General features: G+C 38.4%; 3 protein-coding genes across 9 annotated transcripts in view; 2 read left to right on the top strand and 1 right to left on the bottom strand.

Annotated features, from left to right (window-relative positions):
* TRIM23 (tripartite motif containing 23) overlaps positions 1-10,126 on the bottom strand; it is a 34,470-nt gene extending 24,344 nt beyond the window's left edge. For all 4 annotated transcript variants that reach the window (XM_055252159.2, XM_063623243.1, XM_063623244.1 and 1 more), the window contains exons 1-2: positions 9,927-10,126; positions 3,815-3,977 (exon numbers count right to left, since the gene is read on the bottom strand). In XM_055252159.2, coding sequence (XP_055108134.1) covers positions 3,815-3,977; positions 9,927-10,007 — 244 coding nt within the window. In that variant the 5' untranslated portion in view covers positions 10,008-10,126. The remainder of the gene's footprint in view (positions 1-3,814; positions 3,978-9,926) is intronic.
* Positions 10,127-10,781: 655 nt separating this feature from the next.
* The window catches only part of TRAPPC13 (trafficking protein particle complex subunit 13), a 38,681-nt gene continuing 23,911 nt past the window's right edge, over positions 10,782-25,551 (top strand). For all 4 annotated transcript variants that reach the window (XM_055252166.2, XM_055252165.2, XM_055252164.2 and 1 more), the window contains exons 1-4: positions 10,782-10,923; positions 21,198-21,266; positions 21,843-21,942; positions 23,596-23,680. In XM_055252166.2, the coding sequence (XP_055108141.1) occupies positions 10,878-10,923; positions 21,198-21,266; positions 21,843-21,942; positions 23,596-23,680 (300 nt within the window). In that variant the 5' untranslated portion in view covers positions 10,782-10,877. The remainder of the gene's footprint in view (positions 10,924-21,197; positions 21,267-21,842; positions 21,943-23,595; positions 23,681-25,551) is intronic.
* Positions 10,823-16,541, top strand: SHLD3 (shieldin complex subunit 3). The gene is made up of 2 exons (XM_055252178.2): positions 10,823-10,923; positions 15,291-16,541. Exon 2 carries the CDS (start codon positions 15,411-15,413, stop codon positions 16,161-16,163), a length of 753 nt encoding a protein of 250 aa, XP_055108153.1. The 5' UTR covers positions 10,823-10,923; positions 15,291-15,410; the 3' UTR covers positions 16,164-16,541.

Here is a 25,551-nt window from a genome sequence, read left to right as displayed (position 1 = left end):
GTTCAGTAGTTAATAACGTCTAAATTTTCAAAATTCAAATTTCCCCCATTTTTTAATACCAAAATAATTGCTTTGTTAATACTCTCTCTTAAAAAAACAGAAGAATCCTTCAGCCTTCCAAGTAGAAACACACTTTAAAATTTATTATTTTCCGGCCAGGCGCTTTGGCTCACGTCTGTAATCGCAGCAGTTTGGGAGACTGAGGCGGACAGATCACTTAAGGCCAAGAGTTCAAGACCAGCCTGGTGAACATGGTGAAATCCCGTCTCTATTAAAAATACAAAAATTAGCCAGGTGTGGCGTCAGGCACCCATAATCCCAGCCACTCAGGAGGCTAAGGGACGAGAATCACTTGAACCCGGGAGGTGGAGGTTGCAGTGAGCCAAGATCACACCACTGTGCTCCAACCTGGATGACAGAGCAAGACTCTATCTCAAAAAAAAAAGAAAATCTAAATACACGTTAAAAAATTATGGTGGTAAAGGCTGCACAACAATATGAATGTACTTAATGTCCCTAAACTTAGAAATGGTTAAAATGGCAAATTTTATGTTATACATATATTTTGCCACAGTTTAAAAAAATTATTTAAATCTCTTTTACTTTTTTTTTTTGAGATAGAGTCTTGCTATGTTGCCCAGGCTGGTGTGCAGTAGCGTGATCTCTGCTCATTGCAATCTCCACCTTCCGGGTTCAAGCAATCCTCGTGCCTCAGCCTCCCAAGTGGCTGGGACTACAGGTGTGTGCCACTACGCCCAGCTGATTTTTTTGTATATTTTGGTAGCGATGGGGTTTCACCATGCTGGTCAGGCTGGTCTCAAAACTCCTGGCCTAAAGTGATCTGACTGCCTCAGCCTCCCAAAGTGCTGGGATTACAGGTGTGAGCCACCATGCCCAGCCTATTTCTCTATCATTTAATTTTACAAGTCCTATTTTGTCATTGACTTTTACTATATATGCTAAAACAAGCATTTTCAAATACTTTTTGCAGCAACCTACCTTAAGAAATACATATAACATTGTAACCCAGGACAACATACACACCCTTCCTGAACCTATGAATAAAAGCCAGATCCTTTAGCAGAAGGAATACTTGTTATGGTAAACTCCTGTGCAACAAATAACATCTGACATAGCTGCCACCTAATACATATTCATTAAATGAATAAATATATAAAAGGTTGATGGAGTTATTGCCTGCAGGGCTCCCCTTCCTCCTGGCTCTTAAAAAAAAAAAAAAAAAAAAAAAGGCATTCTGTGTTGTGGTTCTCCCAAAAAAACTAGACTGAACATATCTATCCTAAGCCTTGCCCCTAGAAGGCTTTCTCCTTAATTTTTAACACATATTCTACAACAAGCTGAGTTCTATCTATTTACATAAAGGTTATGAAGTACACTAAGTGATCATTTAAAAATATAGTCTTGACAATTTTCTAAATATCCAGTCACTATATAATGAATATATACAAATAAACTTCTAGCATTATTACTAGGTAGTGCCTAATATTTATCACTTAATTCTGTAAGTGTCGAAACAACTCTATAATCTCAATGGCTTAACACAACAAAGATTTATTTTTTGCTCATGCAACATCTCAGGGATTAGGGAAGACAAAAGAGACTCTGTTCCCCACTGACCACAAACAGGGACACAGGCTACCAAGCCTCCATCTGGACCACCTCACTGTAGCAACGAGAAGAATTTACTTTGAAAATCATAAACCTTCTCTTATTAACTTCTACCTGGATGCTAACACTTCACTTCTGCTTACATTTCACTGATCAATGAACATCACACAGTGATGCGTAAGAGGGCAAGGAAGTATAATTTCACCATATGAGCAGAAGAAAATCAGGAATATTGCTGAACAGTATTAATAACTACTCATATTCTTCTTGGACTAGAGAGAAATTCTGATTCAGGATTCAGAGAAGTCAGAGAGGAGAATGGATGTATTCAGTCTAGTTCCCTGTCATAAATTTCTAGTTTTGTTAAACATTGAGGATAGTAACTCTTCACATTGTGGTATTAATGTAGAGAAGGTAAAGTGCTCTTCAAAAAGGTAGAAGAGCCAGGTGTGGTGGCTCATGCCTGTAATCCCGGCACTTTGGGAGGCTGAGGTGGGTGGATCACTTGAGGTCAGGAGTTCGAGACCAGCCAGGCCAACATGGTGAAACCCCATCTCTACTAAAAATACAAATTAGTCAGGTGTGGTGGCAGGTGCCTGTAATCCCAGCTACTCAGGAGGCTGAGGCAAGAGAATCGCTTGAACCCCGGAGGTGGAGGCTGCAGTGAGCTGAGATCGCGCCACAGCACTCCAGCCTGGGTGACGGAGTAACACTCTGCTGTAAAAAAAAAAAAAAAAAAAAAAAAAAAAAAAGTAGAAGAAAGGTTCTATCCTCTATTTGAAAAACATTACTATTTCTTTTAGCATAGTTTTTTTGTTTGTTTGTCTGAGACCGAGTTTTGCTCTTGTTGCCCAGGCTGGAGGGCAATGGCACGATCTAGGCTCACTGCAACCTCCATCTCTCAGGTTCAAGCGATTCTCCTGCCTCAGCCTCCCGAGTAGCTGGGATTACAGGCATCTACCACCACGCCTAGCTAATTTTTACATTTTTAGAAGAAAAGGGGTCTCACCATTTTGGCCAGGCTGGCCTTGAACTCCTGACTTCAGGTGATCCACCCACCTTAGCCTTGCAAAGTTCTGGATTACAGGTGTGAGCCACCTCGCCTGGCCTAAGTACAGTTTTATATAAAGAAATAGTATGATATATGCATATCTCACAGAATAAAAGACCAAATAAAAGTACAGAGACTTTCCCAATCCCTATTATTTTTTGGCTACTGGTAAGTTAATGCTATCTATAATGTTATTATTGTCCTATATTAGTTGTCAGGCAAATAGACTATTTATATACATCAAAGATCACCAAAACCTTAAAAATCCTTTTCTTTCTCCAGAAAATATTTTAAAACCATGTTTCTTAGCATTTCAAAGTCTTCCAGCCTAAAATTATAGGTACTCTTGCTTCCTTTTTTGGTGGATAAATTATTTTGAATGTGTTCCACTTGAAAAATAGTATGAATATATTAAAACTGTCTTAGATAGTTCAACTGACCTGGAAAAAAAAATGGCAACCTTAAACTCTTTTGGAGAAAACTCCTGTATCAAAAAGAGTAAACTTACAGAACTTACGTTTGTGAAATAACTGTTCAAATGTTAGTAAATGCTATTATTTCCAAATCTGGTACCTGAAAATAACTTAGTTTGAAATATATAAAGAAAAGTTTTAAAAGTATACAGAAAACTGCAAAAAAAATCCACAAACCCTTCAAACTCATTTTAACAGAAAATAAAGAGGAATTATCACAAGCTACAAACACTTCTGTCCTTGATATTAGTAAATAAAAACACGCTGAGACTCAAATGACTTATCTGTATTTTCATTACTGGCTTATTTATTTGTTAAGAAAATATTGTTCTATTGGGTTTATGGCTTCAGGCAAATGATTCACTCTGTGATACACATTCTTATTTATTTGAATCAGGGTAGCACGTTTTTCTCAGGTGTCTTAAAGCTCTTTACAGATAAGTATTAAATATAAACATCTCAGAAGATAAAATAAAATTAGTAACTAAGAGTGAGATAGTTTATAGCTTGAAGATTATTGACCTTAATAGAAACTCAGGCTTTCTGAAACTTTCTGGGAATTTTATCATTCTAAAAATCAAGTGGAAGGAAATTGTTTTCTATGACATTTGCATTACATGAACAATTTTCAATCTTAAATCCATACAAATACTTTTCCTACCTAGGTCTGTTACTTGTCGATCAAATGGGCAACGGATTGCTCTTCCATGAAGAGGTAGTCGAGTGAGACAGTCATGACAGACGGTATGGCCACAAAGCAAAAGGCGAGGAACTTTGTCTCCTTGCAAAGAAAAGACGTCTTCACAAACTCCACACTCTAGCACCTAATATTTGAAAAGGAAGGATGTGCTCTTTAAACAATTTTAAAAGCATATATATTTTAGGTATATAAGAAAATTCACCTAATATATTGAATCAACATTGTTACTTTATTCCTCTATGAAAAAAACTATGTAGGTTGTGAAATCTTAAATCACTTTAAAGTCATTCCATTTGACAGACCCTGCCAAAATTATATCATAATGAAATATCTTTGAAATACTAAGTGTTAGGGGCAAAGATGCTGTAAATTAACATCTTTGTTATCTTTTGAAAATTATGATTTCAGTCATTATATCTGAATCTGTACAAACAGTATATAATTCTACTGAAGGTGGGTTCTTAAGCAATTTCTCTGCAACTACCTAACCCATCATTAATTTCAACACAAATAAACTATCATTAATTTCAACAAAAATAATCTAAAATATGTGCTGAGATAACAATTACCCCTGTAAATGATAAAGAACTTGTTAAGAAAAGACAAGTAACTTTCAAGTAACTTCTACTATCTAATGTACATTAAATACAAAGGCAAAAAAGCAATCACCTTAAACTTAAATTTCAATTCCTGTTCTCTATCAATAAATATAGCTCTGAATTAGAAACTAGTTTGTCTTTCTAGCTCTAGTTACAGACACATGACTTGCACAAGGCTACAGTCAGTCAAAAGAAAGGCCATTTATCAGCATATTCTGATTCTCAAGTCCGTAAGTTTATGTTTTACAAAGAGTCAACAAATTGTATTTATAGCAATAAAGCATTTTCAGCACTTATTTCTAAGTATATTTGTAGTGTTTCATACCTTGAGTTAACTTTTTTTTTAAATACCCACACTGTACTATTCAATCATACCTCAAACTCCTGTCATTCAAGACCTGCTACAATCTGGTCCCTGTCCTATTGCTTCACTGCCATACTTCTGACCCTATGCTCCAACTATATCCAACAGCTTATAGTTCTAAGAACATGAGAAACTGTTTCATGTCTCTTCATGCTAACACTGAGGAAAGGACTATACTTGTCCTTTGGGCCCCCATGTACTCTGTATAAGCGTCTACCCTAACACCCAAAGCACTTTAATACCTTGGTCTTTTAGCCCGTCTTTCCCTGTTGGACCAAAGAACCCTCAGGAACTGGGTATTTTAAATACTAAGTACCTACTGCTTACATAAAGTCCAGTAAAATAATTTAAAAACAATTAAGCTCACCATCATCAAACACACAACACAAGGTAAAAAACGGAAAACCCAAGGTAGAAATCGACTAAATCTACCATGATTTTAAACCTAACTCTACAATTAACTTGGACTTAGTGCTTGAGATGCAAATATCTTTCACCATACAGTGATAATTCATAATTGCTTTGCATCTTATTATGGTTCAAAAGAAATTTAAATTTAGTCCTTCAATGTAAATAAGGGTTTGGGAAGAGAAAAATGAATAAAAATAAGAAACATAATATTGTTCACAGAAAAGATGAAAATTCTTTACATGAAAAGATGTTCAATCTAACTCATAATAAGAAAAATGCAAATTAAAGCTAGGCACAGTGGCTCATGCCTGTAATCCCAACACTTTGGGAGGCCGAGGCGAGTGGATCATCTGAGGTCAGGAGTTCGAGAGCAGCCTGGACAACATGGTGAAATCCCATCTCTACTAAAAATACAAAAAAATTAGCCGGGCATAGTGGTGGGTGCCTATAAGCCCAGTTTACTCAGGAGGCTGAGGCAAGATAATCGCTTGAGGCTGGGAGGCGGAGGTTGCAGTGAGCCAAGATCACGCCACCGCACTCCAGCCTAGGTGACAGAGTGACACTCGGTCTCAAAAAAATAAAGAAAGAAAAATGCAAATTAAAGCTACATCAAAATACTTTTTTCAGATTAGATCAAAAATGTTGGTAACACTTTGTTAGTGAAGGTGTAGGAAAGCAGACACTCTCATACATTACTAATTGCTATGAAATGTTTATTGAGCAATACAGCTTCTATGGAGGGCAACTTGTCAATATTTACCAAATTTAAATAACTCAGTAATTCTAGTTGCAGGAATTTATCCTACAAGCATATTAGACATGTGTGACAAACTCTGTATGTTATTCCTTAAAGCATCATTTGCATTAGCAAAAAATTGGAAGCAAAGTAAATATACATCAATATCGGCTTGGAAAATAAATTGTGGCACATTCATAACACTATAAAACTATATAGGATAGTGAGAAAGATGAAGTTTTTCATGTATACACAGAATGATTTCATATGATTAAAACAAAAAGAAAAATAATAGAATATATTCGTTTTTTCATAAAGGTGGGGAAAGAGCAAATTTTTTTTATATTGTTGTATAAGCATACTGTCTTCCTGGAAGGATACATAGGACACCAGTAACATTGGAACATTGGTTCCCCAAGAGAAAGGCAAACAACTGGGGAACAGCTACCCATGTATAATTCCATCTATTATTCATATATACACATACTTCAATTTATCCTACATTTTTTAAAAAGGGGAAAGTTTCACGTTATCAAATTCATTTAGGCCAGGCACCGTGGCTCACACCTGCAATCACAGCACTTTGGGACGCCAAGGCAAGAGGACTGCTTGAGGCCAGGAGTTCAAGACCAGCCTGGGCAACACGGCGAGACCCTGTCTCTACAAAAAAATCAAAAACTGAGGTGGGAGGATCACTTGAGCCCAGGAGATCAAGGTTGCTATGAGCCATGATCATGCCATTGCACTCCCACCTGGGTGACAGAGAACCTGCCTCAAAAAAAAAATTCAATTAAATACAGAAAAAATATTCACAGGCTGGGCGCGGTGGCTCACGCCTGTAATCCCAGCACTTTGGGAGGCCAAGGAGGGCAGATCACAAGGTCAGGAGATAGAGACCATCCTGGCTAACATGGTGAAACCCCATCTCTACTAAAAATACAAAAAATTAGCCAGGCGCAGCGGCGGGCACCTGTAGTCCCAGCTACTCGGGAGGCTGAGGCAGGAGAATGGTATGAACCTAGGAGGCGGAGCTTGCAGTGAGCCGAGATTGTGCCACTGCCCTCCAGCCTGGGCAACAGAGCGAGGCTCTGTCTCAAAAATTCACCATAGATATAAAACAAATGCAACATTTTATAAATGCTGTATTATGATACTCTAATAAATTAAATTTGTTTATGACAATAAACTCCAAAGAACCATATTAAAATTGTTTAGTTCATTTCAATCCTGTATCTCTGATCCCATCACTATACAAGATTTAAAAGAACTTCCTTATGCTGTTACCGTATTTTTCAAAAAGCACTAATAAAATTCCATTGATTAGCAAACCAAACACAGGTCCAAAAATAAAGTTACTGGACTATTTTGCATCAACTCGATAAATAATACAGCAAGAAAATATTTCTTCAGTACCTATAAATAGGAATTGTGGTTAACAGCAAAAAGCCCTAGATAGGAAAAAGCTCTTTATTTTACACTTCAAAAAATGCCAAAAAAGCTTCAGACTTATTATTTGTAAATCAAACTGTAATCAATCAGATCATATTTTATTTTATATTGTTATTTATTATTATTATTATTTTTTTTTGAGAAAGGGTCTCACTCTGTCAGCCAGGCTGGAGTGTAGTGGCCTGAGCATGGTTCACTGCAGCCTTGACCTCCCAAGCTCAGGCAATCCTCCTGCCTCAGACTCCCAGGTAGCTGGTACCACAGGCATGTGCCACTATGCCTGGCTAATTTTTTTTATTATTATTTGTAGAGGTAGGGTCTCACTATGTTGCCCAGGCTGGTCTCAAACTCTGGGGCTCAAGCAATCCTCCCACCTCGGCCTCCCAAAGTGCTGAGATTAAAGGTGTGAAACTTTCTGTGATACATTTTTAAATGTCAGTTATTTCACAATATCAGATTTCTTATCTTTTATTTTTCAGATGGGAGTCTCACTCTGTCGCCCAGGCTGGAATGCAGTGGCACAAACTCAGCTCACTGCAACCTCCGCCTCCTGGGTTCAAGTGATTCTCCTGCCTCGGCCTCCTGAATAACTGGGATTAACAGGCCCACACCACAATGCCTGGCTACTTTTTGCATTATTAGTAGAGATGGGGTTTCGCCATGTTGGTCAGGCTAGTCTCGAACTCCTGACCTCAAGTGATCCGCCCACTTCGGCCTCCCAAAGTGCTTCCCAGGCACTTTGTGCTTTACAGGCGTGTGCCACCGCGCCTAGCCACAATATCAGATTTTTATGTTACTGTGTTCCCTAATGATAAAATCCATGTCATTATCAACTTGTTCACAAGCAAAAGGCCATTTTACACAGTATTAGCATTATATACTTCAACTTTTACCTTCCAATAAATACTTCTTGCTTTCATCTATAGAAATGACAGTGAGGTTTTTTTAGTTTATGCCACTATACCTACTACAAATTATGGCATGAAGATTTTGTCAGAAAGGCCTATTTTATTGCACAGTTCAGGAACATTTTACATGTTAAGACGAAAACGAACAAGGTGAGCCTCCAATGTATCAAATTCTGTGCTGTAACAAACTGGAGTTACATCAGGCTTTGGTAAACTGGAGTTACATCAGGCTTTGGTACACTTTTGAGACTGTAAGGCAAACAGGGTAACAAAAAAATAGATACTGCAATGATACCCATTCCAATTATGAAATAAAACTTAAACTTCAAGTTAATTCACAAAGTATTCTGCAAGTATTCTCTACTTAGCAAAAGCACAATTCAATAAATAAAATCTCAATCACACAACATGCCTACTAATGAGGGCTTCTTTGCATATCAGATATGCTGTGTACCTGTAGAATAACTTCATTAGTACCTAAAGGTCATCTGAATCAACAACCACCAATATTGACTGATACTAAATTGTGGGAAGAAATGTCTCATTTGCTGTCATATAAAACCAACATTACCTGAATAATCATAGGTGTCTATTTTTCAAGATGTTAAAAAAACTTCATGTATTACCTTGATCAGTAATTCTTAATCCTGGTTGCACATTAAAATAACTTCTGGTAATTCCTAAAATATACTGATGTCAACCTCATCAGAACTGGAGGAGGAGTGCATCAGTAGTGTACTAAAAATCCTCAGTGATCCCAATATGTAGCCAGGAATGAGAATTATCAATCTCTTAGATTAGAGATGCTCCTGAAGGTTACTCTATAAACCAATGAGATCAGTTCTCCCCTCCAGATCTTTCCGTGCACAACAGTGAAGGGAAAAATGAGTGCCACATATTTCAAATGATTTTTTAGCAAATTCATTCTGGAGCATGTATACATGGTAGAATCTCAAACTTCAAGCATAAGAAAATTCATAAACTCTATCGTTAATGCCCAGCTATGACGATGTTGCAGACTTGTGAAAAGTGTTAATAGACTGTACTACTAACAGAGGAGAGGGCAGCTCAGCCAATAACAGATGTCTGATTACAGACGCAGTACAATAGCGAAAAGCATAGACTTTAAAGCCGGTCAACCCGGGGCTCTGCCACACACTGTGTTTACCTAAACCTGGGTTTCCTCCCTGTAAAATGGGAATTAACATCTACTTCATAAGTAGATATTAACGAGCTAAAACACCTAACGTAGTACGTAGTTACGATGATGATGACTCAATTTATAATATTAAGCTAATTAATGCCTGTTGAGTTTAACTAAAAGCAGAGGACCTGGAGAAAAGACCGGTCTAGATCACTGCCACTGGCCCGCAAGCTCCTTTTCACAAATGTTCCGATGATGACAGGTCATGAGCAGAAGACCAGGCAATTTCAGGCCATAGGAGAGAAAGGATGCAGAGCAGAGGACGAGACTTGTAATGCCAAAAGGGGCCCAGAGGCCGCGCATCCCACCTATCGAAGCCTGGGCCGCGGCGATGCCGCCAGGTCTCCAGGATGAACCGAAGGGAGGCCGATGGTGGAGAACAGAGCACGCAAGGTCCCTCACCTTCACTACAGCTGTCCCCCGGCTGCCCTGCCGGCCACTGTCTACTCCCGCTCCAAGCTTGTTTACAACCAGGGTAGCCATCCTCGGAGGGGCAGCGCCACAGATACAGCCTTCAGAGTCCTCAACTGAGAGGCGGGGTTGAGCCACCTACCCAGAGGCCTCTGCGCACGCCACCGGCGCACAGGCGCAGTAGGACACTGGGCGCCGCTTAGCCGACTCTTACTCCTCCTCCCCGTAGTCGTCGGGTGGTTAGTTGCACAGCCTCGCGGCACTTTTGTTATTTTTCATTATGTAGTCTGCAGCTGCTGGAGGAAAGACAAGAAAAAAAAGAAGGGATAAAACAGAATTAAAGTTTTGGGGTGAAACTCCAGATCCTTTAATGATTTTTCCTCTCGAATCGCAAACCAGCCAGGGTGTAAACTGAGGGCGGTGAGGGGATACGGGCATCTCCCTGCATGCAACGCGGTTTTTGCATAAACTACAAATCCCAGCATGTCTCTGTCTGTCTGTCTGTCTCTCTCTCTCTCTCTCTCTCTCTCTCTCTCTCTCTCTCCCTCTCCCCCTCCCCCTCCCCTCTCTCCCGTCTCTCTCTCCTCTCTCTCTCCCTCTCTCTCTTTTTTTTTTTTTTTTTAAAAAACTCCGGCAACGTTGGCCTTTGGGAGGCCGCCTATTGTTACCGAGGGGTGGTTTCTTTTCCTGCAGTCCCGATGTGTGATTGCAGATGGAAAACAAAGTATTTTATGCCTACGTTTCTAAAATAGAAGAAATGGACTTGGTGAAAAGAAGCCAGTCTGTAAAGGACATAGTAAGAGAATTTAAGGTACCACCACCTGAGAGAAGTTGAGAGTGCGTTTGACTTGGTTTTGCCAAACGCGACGTTTTCCGTTTCCTTCCGGGCCAAGTTGAACCTGCCCAGCCCCCGTAGGCCGTGGGTCAGAAGTGCCGGTCAAAATGGAAGTGAATCCCCCTAAACAGGAGCACCTGCTGGCGCTAAAAGGTAAACTTTTGCGAACCTGAGTCCCCTTTTCTGTTTTCTTGCATTCCCTATTTATCTAAGCCTTTGCCATGTAGGCCTCATCCTTCTTAAACACTCAGTGCTCGCCCTCCTGCTCTGTCCTTTGCCGCCAAGTGGGAGGAAGCGATTTCGCCTGGACGCTTTTTAGGTTTATGGGCCCCTTTCTAGAATGAAATAGATACCTGGTAAATCGTTCTTTCTGATCTGTGCTGCTTCAGTCGCGAGATTTTAGCCGCAGAAGCTAACGTCCCGCTCCTACCGTGGAGGTCTCTGTGAATTACAGCGGGCATCCAAAGTGCTTTTTCCTTCTGTCTTTGTTTCTTCCTGTGGCACTGGCGAAGTTAATCAGGCTTCAGCTTCCCCTATAAAATTAGTATTGCAAGACAGTAGTGCAAAGAATTTAGCAATACATAGTAATACAACATATAACTTAGATTTATTCAAAACAAACTGCAGTTTACTTCAGTGTACGTGGGAAATATGTCCGAGATCTAATGTCAACTCTCATTTTTTGTACACAGCCATTTTGAGTAAGTTTGGTGATTTAATTAGATCATTATTTAGGAAAAAACAGCAGGACTTTTTTTTGGACAATTTTTTAAATGCCTATTTTCTGGAAACCTTTTATTTGAAATCTTTTCAGCTTTATTTGTTTTTTACTACAACAAATGCACTTTTTGTTTCTTGGATGCCTTAATATATCGTTAACAATGACTTCTTGAATGAGCTGAGGAAATGCTCAATGGACATTTGGGTTCAATTGAATTGCACTTACTTCACTTATGGCATCCATTTTGAGGAACGCCTTATCCTTCCCATTATGATGTAGTCATCAGACTTTCCAGAAGCTCATCAGTCTCATATAATGATGCCTGTGTTAGCGAGATTGTCTCTTGCTGTGGAACTTTGTAATGTTTAGTGATACAGTGATGGGACCTGTAAGCTTAACCTGAGCAAATGGTCTAGACTAAAATGGAGATTAAAATGGATTGTTACTCGTGGAGAAGAGGGAAAAGAAGAAAAGCAACTAATTGTCATGTTCTTTATCTCACAATCTCACTTCAAGTATGTGGAGTAAATATTAATTCTCAGAGTTTAAGCAGCTTTTCCAAGATCACATAGCTGAGGATTGAGGCAGTGTTTCAACGCAAGGCCTGCCTCTCTTTCCAAGAGTCCGTGTTGCCTCCTAAAGAATGAAGCAGCATTCTCAGAGATAATTCCTCTACCAGCTACTCTGATGGGAATTTGGACCAGTTCTATTAGCTGCTATGTATGATTTATACAAATTAGAAGCTATTAAAAACAGTTAAATTCCAGCTGGGCGTGGTGGCTCACGCCTGTAATCCCAGCACTTTGGGAGGCTGAGGCGGGTGATCACGAGGTCAAGAGATCGAGACCATACTGGCTAACACAGTGAAACCCCGTCTCTATAAAAATACAAAAAATTAGCCAGGCGTGGTGGCGAACGCCTGTAGTCCCAGCTACTCGGGAGGCTGAGGCAGGAGAATGGCGTGAACCCGGGAGGCAGAGCTTGCAGTGATCCGAGATCACGCCACTGCACGCCAACCTAGGCGATAGAGCCAGACTCCGTCTCAAAAAACAAACAAACAAAAAGTTAAATTCCAGTGATACAGAGACTGCCACTGGGAATTTTTAGTTTTCTGTTATTCTTTTTTTTCCAAAACAGAGATACCTAAGAAAGAATATTTAAGCAGCCTAAGCCAGGCGTGGTGGCTCACGCCTGTAATAGCACTTTGGGAGGCCAAGGCTGGCAGATCACTTGAGGTCAGGAGTTTGAGACCAGCCTGGCCAACATGGTGAAAACCCGTCTATACCAAAAATACAAAAATTAGCCAGGTGTGGTGGTGGACACCTGTAATCCCAGGTACTCGGGAGACTGAGGCAGGAGAATCGCTTGAACCTGGGAGGCAGAGGCTGCAGTGAGCTGAGATTGCGCCACTGCACTCCAGCCTGGGTGACAGAGTGAGACCCTGTCTCAAAAAAAAAAAAAAAAAAAAAAATAAGCAGCCTAAACGGACAAGTGCTTTAAAATTGACTGATAGTTTCAACTTTATTAAACCTCTTTGGTACCATCTTATAGTTAACCCATTGTTCTAGTTAATCAACAATTTTCACACATTTCAGTTTACTGATGCTGAATGTCAAATGTATTAATTTAAGTGATCATTTAAGTTCACTTTATCTTTTAATATGTAAAATGTTAAAGATAATATCTTGTTATTCTTGGTTGGGTGAGGTGGCTGATCACTTGAGATCAGGAGTTCGAGACCAGCCTAGCCAACATTATGAAACCCTGTCTCTACTGAAAATACAAAAATTAGCCAGCCGTGATGATGCACACCAGTGGTCCCAGCTACCCAAGAGGCTGAGGCACAAGAATCACTTGAGCCTGGGAGGCGAAGTTTGCTGTAAGCCGAGATGGTGCCACTGCACTCTAACCTGGGCAACAAAGACTCTGTCTCAAAAAAAAAAAAAAATTGTCCCTTGAGTATAACACTGATTGACTTTAGACAACAAGAGAATTTCTCAGTGCCATATTTTACAATGTGAAAGTATAAGGAACAGGGAAGAAAAACATTAGTGCATTATTCTTGAAAGAATATATGATAACATTTAGATCCATATTTAAAATTATGGATGTTAAAGATCACAATTATTTATGAATTCGAGAGTTGTCAGATCTGGTAGTGGGCAGTATCAGTAGGTAAAAAGAATTATGAAATTATTTCTTCTAACTCTTCAGAATCAGACAGTGATTCTATTGTGACAAGATGACAAGAATCCATACTCATGGTTATCCTAGCAGTGGGAGAACCCTCATCAAGTAATTCTCTAATGATTTTTGGGGAGAAGGGATTCAACTTATTTTTTTCTGCTGTTGTTAGGATGTGAAAAAGACTGTTTTATGGCTCTTACAGCTTTGGGCCTGATTAGGAAGCCTAACTTGCAGATATTGGAAGGCTCCATTCTTGAGCCTATGCACCATATGCTGGAATTTATTATCAGTGACTTAATTTGGGGCAACTTGAGGACTTCTGTGCTCTAAGAGAAAAAAATAGGAGTCTAGACTTCTTGTTCTCCTCCAAATTGGAATTCAAAAGCCATGGTATTAGGGTCTCCATACTGTTTAATTGCCTGGATTATGAGGAGAAGACAGTGTCACAAAACTGGTTCTTAGCCTGGTTAAACCATATTAGCAAAGTTAAACCATATTAATGGTTTTAGTTTTTACTACAGAGAATGATGTGAAATCATCAAATATTCTATCTATATATTTGTTTGGTGGAATCCATATAATTTTTTTTTTTTTTTTTTTTTTTTTTTGAGACGCAGTCTTGCCCTGTCACCCAGGCTGGAGTGCAATGGGAGTGCGATGGCGCGATCTCAGTTCACTGCAAACCTCAACCTCCCGGGTTCAAGCGATTCTCCTCCCTCAGTCTCCTGAGTAGCTGGGATTACAGGCACATGCCACCATGGCTGGCTATTTTTTGTATCTTTAGTAGAGACGGGGTTTCACCATGTTGACCAGGCTGGTCTTGAGCTCCTGACCTCGTGATCTGCCTGCCTTGGTCCCCATAAAGTTCTGGGATTACAGGCGTGAGCCACCACACCTGGCCAATCTATATAATTTTAAGTATAAAATGATTAATTTTCTTCCAGACAGATTAGAATTTTTTTTTTTTTTTTTTTTTTTTTTTTAATGAGATGAAGTCTTGCTCTGTCGCCCAGACTGAGTGGCACGATCTTGGCTCACTGCAGCCTCTGGCTCCCAGGTTCAGGCTATTCTCCTGCCTCAGCTTCCCTAATAGCTGGGACTACAGGCATGCACCACCACACCCAGCTAATTTTTTTTTGTATTTTGAGTAGAGACGGGTTTTCACCATGTTGGATTAGAATTTATAGTGATTTCATTGTCCTCAATTTAGTTGCCTCAAATTTTTAAATATTACATTTTTTGTTCATTCATATGAAAACAATATTTTAAGAATCATTCATTTACTCTTTCTTTCTGCTAAAGTTTTAAGACTATTATTACTTAATATATTAATATCAATACTGCCAAGTCCTTTATATCTATTGAGTTAAACATGTTGACTACTAGTATTTTTAGGCTGGAAGTGATTTTATAGGGCATCTAGTTCAGATTCCTTATTTTGGTAAGAGAAAGAATTTTCAGGTTTGTAGATTACATTCACATTTACCAATAGCACTTTGGTAAAATACCACGTTGGGATTGGTTTTTGGTTTTTGTTTTTCCTTTTCTCCCTGCCTGTTGGTAGGCAGGGTATCCCTACCATATCTTATTCTTTGCAATACTTCTACTTTAGGTCCTGTTTCCCTCTGATTTGGCAAGAGAGACAATCTTGCAATAATAAGTTAACATTCTAGCTCTGAGGAGTTCAGCTAAGAAATTTTCTCATCACTAAGAGTAACTGGATTACGGCAGAATGACTACAGAAGTAATATTACATTATCGACCATATGAGAGTGATCCCACACAACTGCCAAAAATTGCAGAAAAAGCAATTCAAGACTTTCCTACTCGTCCGCTATCAAGATTTATACCTTGGTTTCCATATGATGGGTCCAAGCTTCCACTCAGACCTAAAAGATCACCACCTGTGATTTCTGGAGAGGCAGCTGAAGATGTGAAACAGTACTTAACCATTTCAGAACATGATGCTAAGTCACATAGTTATGATTGCACAGTAGATCTATTGGAGTTTCAACCTTGCTTGAAAAAGCAGCATTTAACCTGGTCACACACACTGAAGGAACAGACTAATTCTGGAAATCTTGGTAAACAATCAGAAAAGGGAAAACAGCACAAGAGGAGATCTTGGAGTATTTCCCTTCCCAGCAATAATTGTACTAAAAAGGTTTCTCCTTTGTCTAAAAAATTGCAAGATAGTTTAAAGGCACTAAATTTACACTCACTTTATAGAGCAAGATGGACAATAGAACACACTATTTGTAACAGCCAAACTCTGGAAGACATTTGGACAAAACTCAATCACATTATTAGGCACAATGAACTTCCATCTTGTAATGCTACAATTCAGAGGCATTTAGGCCAAATATGGGTGTTCTGTGATATTATGTATTGTGAATATGTGGGAAGTCTTCTTAAAGGAAGATTAGCTCTTACTGGAAAAATTAATTTATTTGTGCATAAATATGGTGTTATCTTTAGTATGTAATGAATTCCACTGATAGTCAAAAAGAATGTTCTGAATGAAATGAATATGGATTGAAAGAGATGAAATAATTTTTACAGGTTTTAAAATTTTTAATGACTTTTTAGAATTCCTAGGCTTGTCAATTAAGTCAAGAAATTTCTGAGTTCTACTTATGGGCAGCATTCTTTTAAATGTAATAAGTTATTGTTTACACTGAATTTGAAGGTAAAAATGTTCTGTTCCTTTTGTTTTGTTACAAACTGTGATTGAATTAAATAGTCATAAATTAAGTTTGGATTTTGGTTAATCTCTAAAATCTAATTTTACTGTATTTTTTTCCTTACCTCAAGTGTAATTTTTTAAAAAATAAAACTCGAAACAATTCTCTTTGGAATGCTATTTATGTGGCATGAATGTAGTTCAAAATGGGAGACTAGTCTAGATTCATAATGATGTTTCCAAAGATATGTAATAACAATTGATAGGCTGTTTTCAAACAAAGATACAAAATGTATACTTTGCCTAAAATGATAATTTATCTTTAAGGCTATAACCTGTTTTGAAGGAAAGTATCAAATGTTGAATTATTGTTTATTTCTTCTAATATGGATAATTCAATATTAATGATCGTGCTAATTATTACTTGGCTGATGATTGGAGTCGTTGTAGGTTCCCCATAAGCATAATCTTGTAATTGGTTTTACACATCACCTCATAAAAATGCTCAAAGGGATTAAAACAATACAAGTTTTGTAGAAGCATGTATATTTGTTTAACATATTTAAATGCCTACTTTGCACTAGGTGCTAGGATATACTAGGGAAGGAGACAGACATGGACCTTGCCCTCACGTAGCTTACATATCATTACTACTATTAAACACACCAGCTCCCTAAGAAAAATAAGACTGCACTTACTAGGAATATAGACATATTTACCTTGAAGCACAGTGCCTGTCATGGTAGGAGCTTGATAATGCATGGTAAATGTTCCCTTCAGAGGGATTCTTCATAGCCTGAGATGGCTGAGGTTGCTTAAAATGGAAGCCCACTAATTTTTTTTTCTTTCTAACTTTTATTTTAGGTTCAAGGGGTACATGTGCAGATTTGTGATATGGGTAAATTGTGTGCCACAGGGGTTTGGTGTACAAATAGTTTTGTCACCCATGTAATCAGCATAATACCCAGTAGGTAGTTTTTTAGTCCTCACCCCCTGCCACCTTCTACCCTCAAATAGGCACCTCAGTGTCTATTCTGTTTTTTGTGTCCATGTATACTCATTGTTTATCTCTCGCTTGTGAGAGTATGTGGTATTTGATTTTCTCTTCCTGCATAAAGTGGCTTAGGATAATGGCCTCCAGTTGCTTCTATGTTGCTGCAAAGGCCATAATCTGAAAATATGAAGAAAAAAGTTGCTTTTAATACCAAGTTGGGATCACTTTATTTTTAATGGAGGATCATTTTTTACCCACCATCTCATCCCCTGCTAAACCACAGGAATCATGAAAAACTAAGCTTTATAGGACTTTTCTTTATAATAGAAATTTGAACCTATAATAAGCAAATATGTTAGCTACACGTTTGGGTGAACTCCAGGACACTAAAAAAAAAAAAAAAAAAAAAAAATGTTTCAGGATTCCCTTGAGACTGTATTTTCTCTTTATTCGGATTTGTTTTCTAATGAAATGAAAAAAATAATAGGGAAGAAATAGAAAACACCAACTGGTACTAAAAGTGGACTTACCAGCCTGGGCAACATGGTGAAACCCCATCTCTACAAAAAATACAAAAATTAACCGGGCATGGTGGCATGCAACAGTAGTCGCAGCCTCTTGGTGGGCAGGGGGAGGGGGTGGGTCTGAGGCAGGAGGATCACTTGAGCTCAGGAGGTCAAGGCTGCAGTCAGCCATGGTCGTGCCACTGTAGTCCAACCTGGGTAACAAAGTGAGACCCTGTCTCAGTGATTTTAGCTGTTTAAATTGGGAGAAACTGCCTCCTATGTATCACTTTCAGGGCACCTTTTAATCTGTTTTCAGGGCACCTTTTTATCTGTTTTCGTAGTTAAAAATAAGAGTGAAGGTTGGAAACGCCTCCCCATATTCATCTATAGCTGATTAATACCCTTTGGAATACATTCCTACTTTGAATTCCCATGGGGTGTTTCTGGTAAGGCAAGACATTCCAGGTTTATGGCTCCAGGCTTATAATTAATGATTATTATAGAGAATTATTTTTGAACAGAGTGAAATCACCAGGGTTCAAATCTAGATTCTACCACTTACCTACTAATATAATCCTTTGTATGCAGATTACCCTCTGCAGGCATTGTCATTGCCCTATCTGTGTATTGGGGTTAATGTAATACCAATTTAGAGAGTACTCATGAGAATTAATTGTGTTCAGCTTGTAAAATGTTTAGCATAATACCTGGCGCTAGTAAATGCTCAGTAAATGCTAGCTATACAGAGTAACCTCAGAAATTTTAAGGGTAGCATTTGTTGACTATTTCAAAAGCCAGCTGCTTAATATAGCAGGTTGTTATTGGCTTCAGTTTCTGAAACTTACACTTTCAAAATAATGTGAGTTATTTAGGGACTTTCATGAAGTGCTAATTATTTTATTCAGGGAAGATCTGAATAGCAGAACCTATACCAAATATGGATGCTACAAAACTGAACGTAGTACATAAGAGCCTAGACCTCATGAAGTTTGGAAAGGAGTGCCATAAACAAATAAATATAGTGCATGATAAATACAAGGTACCATGAGTGAAGCAGAATGACCTGTTATTCTTTTTCTGAAAAAGATGACATTTAAGCTGAAACCAGAATGAGAAAGCCACTAAATTTGATATGAATGCCATAGTTGGTTAATTAGTAGTTGGGTGGTACATTTTTACATATGCTAGAACATTAATTATATTCTGAATTGACCATGTAGGTCTAGTCTTTATAGTATTTTGGCTTTGATTTGAAGGAATACTTTTTTTTTTTTTTTTTGAGGCGTGGTCTCGCTCTGTCGCCCAGGCTGGAGTGCAGTGGGCGATCTCCGCTCACTGCAAGCTCCGCCTCCCGGATTCACGCCATTCTCCTGCCTCAGCCTCTGCGAGTAGCTGGGACTACAGGCGCCCGCCACCACGCCCGGCTAATTTTTTTTATTTTTAGTAGAGATAGAGTTTCACCGTGGTCTCGATCTCCTGACCTCGTGATCCGCCCGCCTCGGCCTCCCAAAGTGCTGGGATTACAGGTGTGAGCCACTGCACCCAGCCAGATTTGAAGGAATACTTTTAATAATGAACTAGCCCTCTGTGATTCATTTTCTGAAAAATTTTACAAGTTTTTATGATTTTTTAATTTTATGTTTTTGTTTTTATTTTGATGTGGTCAAACAACAGTCTTTAGAAGTAACTGAAAAAGATTTTTCAAAAAATTATAGTGTTTACTCTCATTAGACTATATTTAATAAATATTCAGTTTCATTTTTTTAACTTTTCTGTGGCTTAATTTTTGTCTATTTATATTTAAAGTGAATTTTTTAGTTAAATTTTATTTTTCCAGATAGCTAACCATGTCTTTGCACCTGATAATGAATAATCCTTTTGCTAATTGATTTTTTTAACTTCTAATCCTTTAATTGATTTTTTTTTTGTCAAGAGGTTGTTTTTTAAAATCTCTCTCCCAGCTATTTTTTTTTTTTTTAATGAGACAGAGTCTTGCTTTGTTGCCCAGGCTGAAGTACAGGTGCCGCAATCTCGGCTCACTGCAACCTCCGCCTCCTGGGTTCATGCCATTCTCCTGCCTCAGCCTGCAGAGTAACTGGGACTACAGGTGCCCGCCACCACGCCTGGCTAATTTTTTGTATTTTTAGTAGAGATGGGGTTTCACCATGTTAGCCAGGATAGTCTCAATCTCCTGACCTCATGATCTGCCCGCCTTGGCGTCCCAAAGTGCTGGGATTACAGGCGTGAGCCACCATGCCTGGCCACTCCCAGCTATTTCTTTATATAAGTATATCCTATCTTTTTTTTGAAAAACTAATATATCGGTATGTTCTTATATTACTAAGCCAATTAGTTGATTACGGACTTAAATATATTATAATATGTAGTAAATTCAGTTCTTCCTCTTCTTTTTCTCTGTTAATTTCCTTAGCTTATTTTCATTTATTTGTTTCTCTAGATAAGCTTTAGACACATTCTCTCATGTTCCAAAAATAAATCTTACTTTTGGTTGGAATTATATAAACCTATATGTTTTCTGACATTTTTGTAATTTCTACACAGAATTAATATTACTTAAAGAAACACTTGGCCAGGCGTGGTGGCTCATGCCTGTAATCCCAGCACTTTGGGAGGCCAAGGTAGGCAGATCACTCGAAGTCAGGAGTTAGGGACCAGCCTGGCCACCATGGTGAAACCCCATCTCTACTAAAAATACAAAAAAAATAATAATAATAAGCAGGCATTGTGGTGCATTCTTGTAATCCCAACTACTCCGGAGGCTGAGGCAGGAGAATCGCTTGAACCTGGGAGGCGGAGGTTGCAGTGAGCCCAGATCGCACCACTACACCCCAGCCTGGGTGACAGAGTAAGGCTGTCTCAAAAAAACAAAAAAAAAACAAAAAAAACACTTACTGAGTTTCCAATGTTAATATTTTGTTGATATTGTTTACGGCGAAGTCACTTAGAATTTTTTTTTAAAGCCTTATGCTTTAAAAATTTAAAATTTTTTTAAAGCCTCATGCTCCTAATATTCTTTAAGCTTTAAAAATTATATTTTCCAGTTTTTCTATAATGAATGTATATTGCATTTACACTTAATTTTTATAATTCATAGGTTGTAAATAAATGGTTCTTATATAAAATTCTTTTTGTAACATTACAATTCTTAATAAATCACTGATGTGTGATATAGGAAGTATGCAGTATTATGTTTAGGAAGTATTTAGGTTATATTTTATGTTAGTATAAAATGGATGAATATCATACACTAGACTTGAGAATATTAACCCTAAGCAGTATTAATGTTTTGTTTTCTTTTACTTTTTTACTTCACAGTGATGCGGCTGACTAAGCCTACTTTATTCACCAATATCCCAGTAACATGTGAAGAGAAAGACTTACCTGGTATGGCACATGCTTTTCTCTGTTTGCACCTAGGGAAAAGTTGAAACCTGAATTGCCTGCATTACCCTGGACTAAGCTTAGCCCTGTAAATTTTATGCTAACCATTTGCTGGATTCTTTGTTGCCTATTTTTGTATCATGTGAAAGGTGGCCATCTGAGTAACAGGCCTTACTTATGCTCTACAAGCCCAAATTATGTTGATATCTTATGGTAATATGAGACTTACAGTTTAAGATACATTCATATTCATAATACTATTAAAATTGCCTTCATCCTCAAATGTTGCATCAATGTATGTATTAGCATTCCCTTTTTTTTTAGAATTATTGGGGCTTTCTCTAGTATATTTTCTATCTCATGACGTACATTTTTCTTTGTTTCTAAAGTTTCCATTCCCTATGAGATCAGAATTTTTTTGGCATGCTTTGTTGTATTAAAATCTAGAAGTTAGACTTTTTAAATACCATCTTTGTCAAGAGGTTGTTTTTTAAAATATCTCTCCCAGCTATTTCTTTATATAAGTAAAATTTACTTAAAAGATAGATGTTAGAATTTTATGTTTTTCTCTTCATTCAGGAGATCTCTTTAACCAGCTGATGAGAGATGATCCTTCAACTGTTAATGGTGCAGAAGTTTTAATGTTGGGAGAAATGCTGACTTTACCACAAAATTTTGGGTAAGAATGACATATTCACATAAGAAACCTTGTAAAGCCATTACAAGTTATATTTTCAAAAAAGAACCATGGGATGGGGAAATGCTCATGATACATTTACTTTTTTTTTTTTTTTTTTCTGAGATGGAGTCTTGCTCTATTGCCCAGGCTGGAGTACAGTGGTGTCATCTCGGCTCAGTGCAACCTCCACCTCCTGGGTTCAAGCAGTTCTCCTGCCTCAGCCTCCAGAGTAGCTGGGATTACAGGCGTGCGCACTGCCCTGGCTAATTTTTGAGTTTTTATTAGAGACGGTGTTTCGCTATGTTAGCCAGGCTGACCTTGCACTCCTGACGTCAGGTGATCCACCTGCCTCAGCCTCCCAAAGTGCTTGGATTACAGGCGTGAGCCACCACGCCTAGGACATGATACATTTGAGGGGCAAAAATATTATTAAAAAATCATACTATGTGATTATGGCTTTCTGTTATTAAAAAAAGATATATACCAAAATAAAATGTTAATAGTGGTTCCTAGCATAATAGAATTTTAACTTTCTTCTTTAGATCTTACTATATTTTTTAATGGCCACATAGTCTTTTAACTACTAATGTAAATGTCTTTTTCAGAAGCCACTCTTTGTTTTTTGCATCATAGTCCTCTCCCAAAATGAGTTATCAGACTTGTCAGCTAATTAGGAACTCTAAATTTATTTCTTCTGTTATTCTTAGCTGTATTGTTATTCTAGATTAATAATAAGGTAGAAGCCCCTGGTTCCACTCTGTTTGCAACAGACAGAATTTGAGACAAAAAGAAATTTTACAGATTGTTCTTACAGTTTTACAGAATGTGGTCATTGACTAGCCTCTTGAAAAACTGGGAAATATATTCATGTAAAAAGTATAAAACTATGTAAAATAAAACCACTGGTGGTTTTTATTCAAGTAACTTAGGAAATAAAATAAATTGGTAAAAATACCCCAATATCAGTAACTTAGATCTCTTCTAGATTCAGGGAATAAGTTATTTCAAGAATGGAAACTTGGCTTTCTCTAACCTATTCAGATACAAATCCTAAGACTTTAGCATAGATCTAATTTCAATGAGTCTTATCTCTAGTGAGGGTGGCATTTTGTACAGTAGTCAAAGGCCAAGATATATCGTGTTTTATAGATTACATCCATATTTTGAATTGCACTAGGTAATGAATGAGTGGCCTAGTGTGAACAAAGGAATGTTGAAGCACTATTTCACAAGATTTCTATCCTTCAGTAAATGTTTCTCCATTTGAAGTTCTTAGTGATTCTCAAACAGATTATTTAATGTAAAACCTGATGGGCACGGTGGCTCACGCCTGTAATCCCAGCACTTTGAGAGACCGAGGTGGGCGGATCATGAGATCAGGAGATCGAGACCATCATGGCTAACATGGTGAAACCCCGTCTCTACTAAAAATACAAAAAATGAGCTAGGCGTGGTGGTGGGTGCCTGTGGTCTCAGCTACTCGGGAGGCTGAGGCAGGAGTATGGGGTGAACATGGAAGGCGGAGTTTGCAGTGAGCCCAGATCATGCCACTGCACTCCAGCCCGGGTGACAGAGTGAGACTCTGTCTCAAAAAAAAAAAAAAGAAAAAAAACCTGAATGGATTTCTGCCTAAATACTTATTTTATTTTACAGGAATATATTTTTGGGAGAGACCTTTTCCAGTTATATCAGCGTTCATAATGATAGCAATCAAGTTGTAAAAGACATATTGGTAAAAGTAAGTAACATTCTTACTTGGGAGGTATTTTAGTCTTTAACAAAGGTTTTTTTTTTAGGCCGGGCATGGTGGCTCATGCCTGTAATCCCAGCACTTTAGGAGCCTGAGGCAGTTGGATCACCTGAGGTCAGGAGTTCGAGACCATCCTGCCCAACATGGTGAAACACCATCTCTACTAAAAATACAAAAATTAGCCAGGAGTGGTGGCATGTGCCTGTAATCCCAGCTACCTGGGAAGCTGAGGCAGGAGAATCACTTGAACCTGGGAGGCTGAGGTTGCAGTGAGCCAAGACTGTGCCACTGCACTCCAGGCTGCCTGGGTGACAGAGTAATACTCCATGCCCCCAAAAATAAAAATAAATAAAACCATCAGATCTCATGAGACTTATTCACTGTCATCAGAACAGCACAGGAAAGACCCACCCCCGTGATTCAGTTATCTTCCACCAGGCCCCTCCCACAACACATGGGAATTACGGCAGCTACAAGATGAGATTTGGGTGGGGACACAGAGTCAAACCGTATCAGTAGCCATACAATAGAGCATCTTGAAAGCCAGGTTGAAAAATTATTTTTTAAAACGGACAAAAAAAGAGAAAAAAAAAAAAAACAGGCCTGGCACAGTGGCTCATACCCGGAATCCCGACACTTTGGGAGGCTGTGGCAGAAGGATTGCTTGAGGCCAGGAGTTCAAGACCAGCCTGGGAAACATAACGAGACCCCCATGTCTACAAACAATTGAAAAAGTAGTTGAGCATGCTGGCACACACCTGTAGTCCCAGCTACTCATGAAGCTGAAACTGGAGGATTGTTTAAGCCCAGGAGTTTGAGGCTGCATTGAGTTTTGCCTGGGCACTCCAGCATGGGCTACAGAACAAGATCTGTCTCTGAAAAGAATTAAATAAAAAACAGCAGGCAGTTGGCTTTTGAGCACTCTTTGTGTTAGAAAGACTGATATGAGCACATTGTATGGGATGCTTTGTAGAAAATAGAACAGTTAGAAGACCTTTGAAGTAGTGTAGAAATTAAAAGATAGAATATGCTAACTCCACTAACAACGTGAAATTTCTTCAAAAGAAAAAGAGCAAAAAGAAGGTAAGAATTCACAGTATGTGGGGGAGAAGTTGTTGTAAAACCTGTCTTAGAGTGATGAGTTCAGGTAATTGGAGTATTGCCAAAAAGGACCTCTAATCAGAATGAGTTTGAAAATGATCATAGAGTTTTAAAGTTAACAAGGACGTTAGAGAGCAAATAGACCCAACTTCCAGAAACTGGATGCAAATTTGTGCATACATGTACATATGTTTGTCATATATGGATGGGGTCTCTGCCTTTCATTAAATTAGGGGTTGACAAACTACAGCCTAAAGACCAAACTTGGTCCATTGTCTGTTTTTGTAAGGCTTTTGAACTAAGAATGGTTTTCACATTTTCAAATTATTGAAAAGAATATTTTGTGACATGTGAAAATTACATGAAATTGAAATTTCAGGCCAGGTGTGGTGGCTCCTGCCTATAATCCCAGTGCTTTGGGAGCCAAGGCAGGAAGATTGCTTCAGGCTACGAGTTTGAGACCAGCCTACACAACATAGCAAGGCACCGCCTCTACAAACAAACAAAAAAGAAATTCAAATGTCAGTGTCCATAAATAAAGTTTTGTTGACACACAGCCATACTCATTTGTTTATGTATTATCTGTGGCTGATTTCCAGCTACCACAGCAGAGTTGTATAGTTGAAGCAGAGATTGTATGGCCTCTAAAATCTAAAATATTTGCTAATGACTTCAGAGAAAAAGCTTGCCAACCGCTGCATTCGATTGTGAAAAGATCTGATTTTCAAAAGTTTGAGAACATATACTTTTGTCTTTCT

Source organism: Symphalangus syndactylus, chromosome 18 (genome assembly GCF_028878055.3).
Source record: "Symphalangus syndactylus isolate Jambi chromosome 18, NHGRI_mSymSyn1-v2.1_pri, whole genome shotgun sequence".
Taxonomy (NCBI): Eukaryota; Metazoa; Chordata; class Mammalia; order Primates; family Hylobatidae; genus Symphalangus; species Symphalangus syndactylus.
The sequence above is the reverse complement of the archived record's forward strand: the minus strand, read 5'-3'. Positions and strand labels throughout refer to the sequence as shown.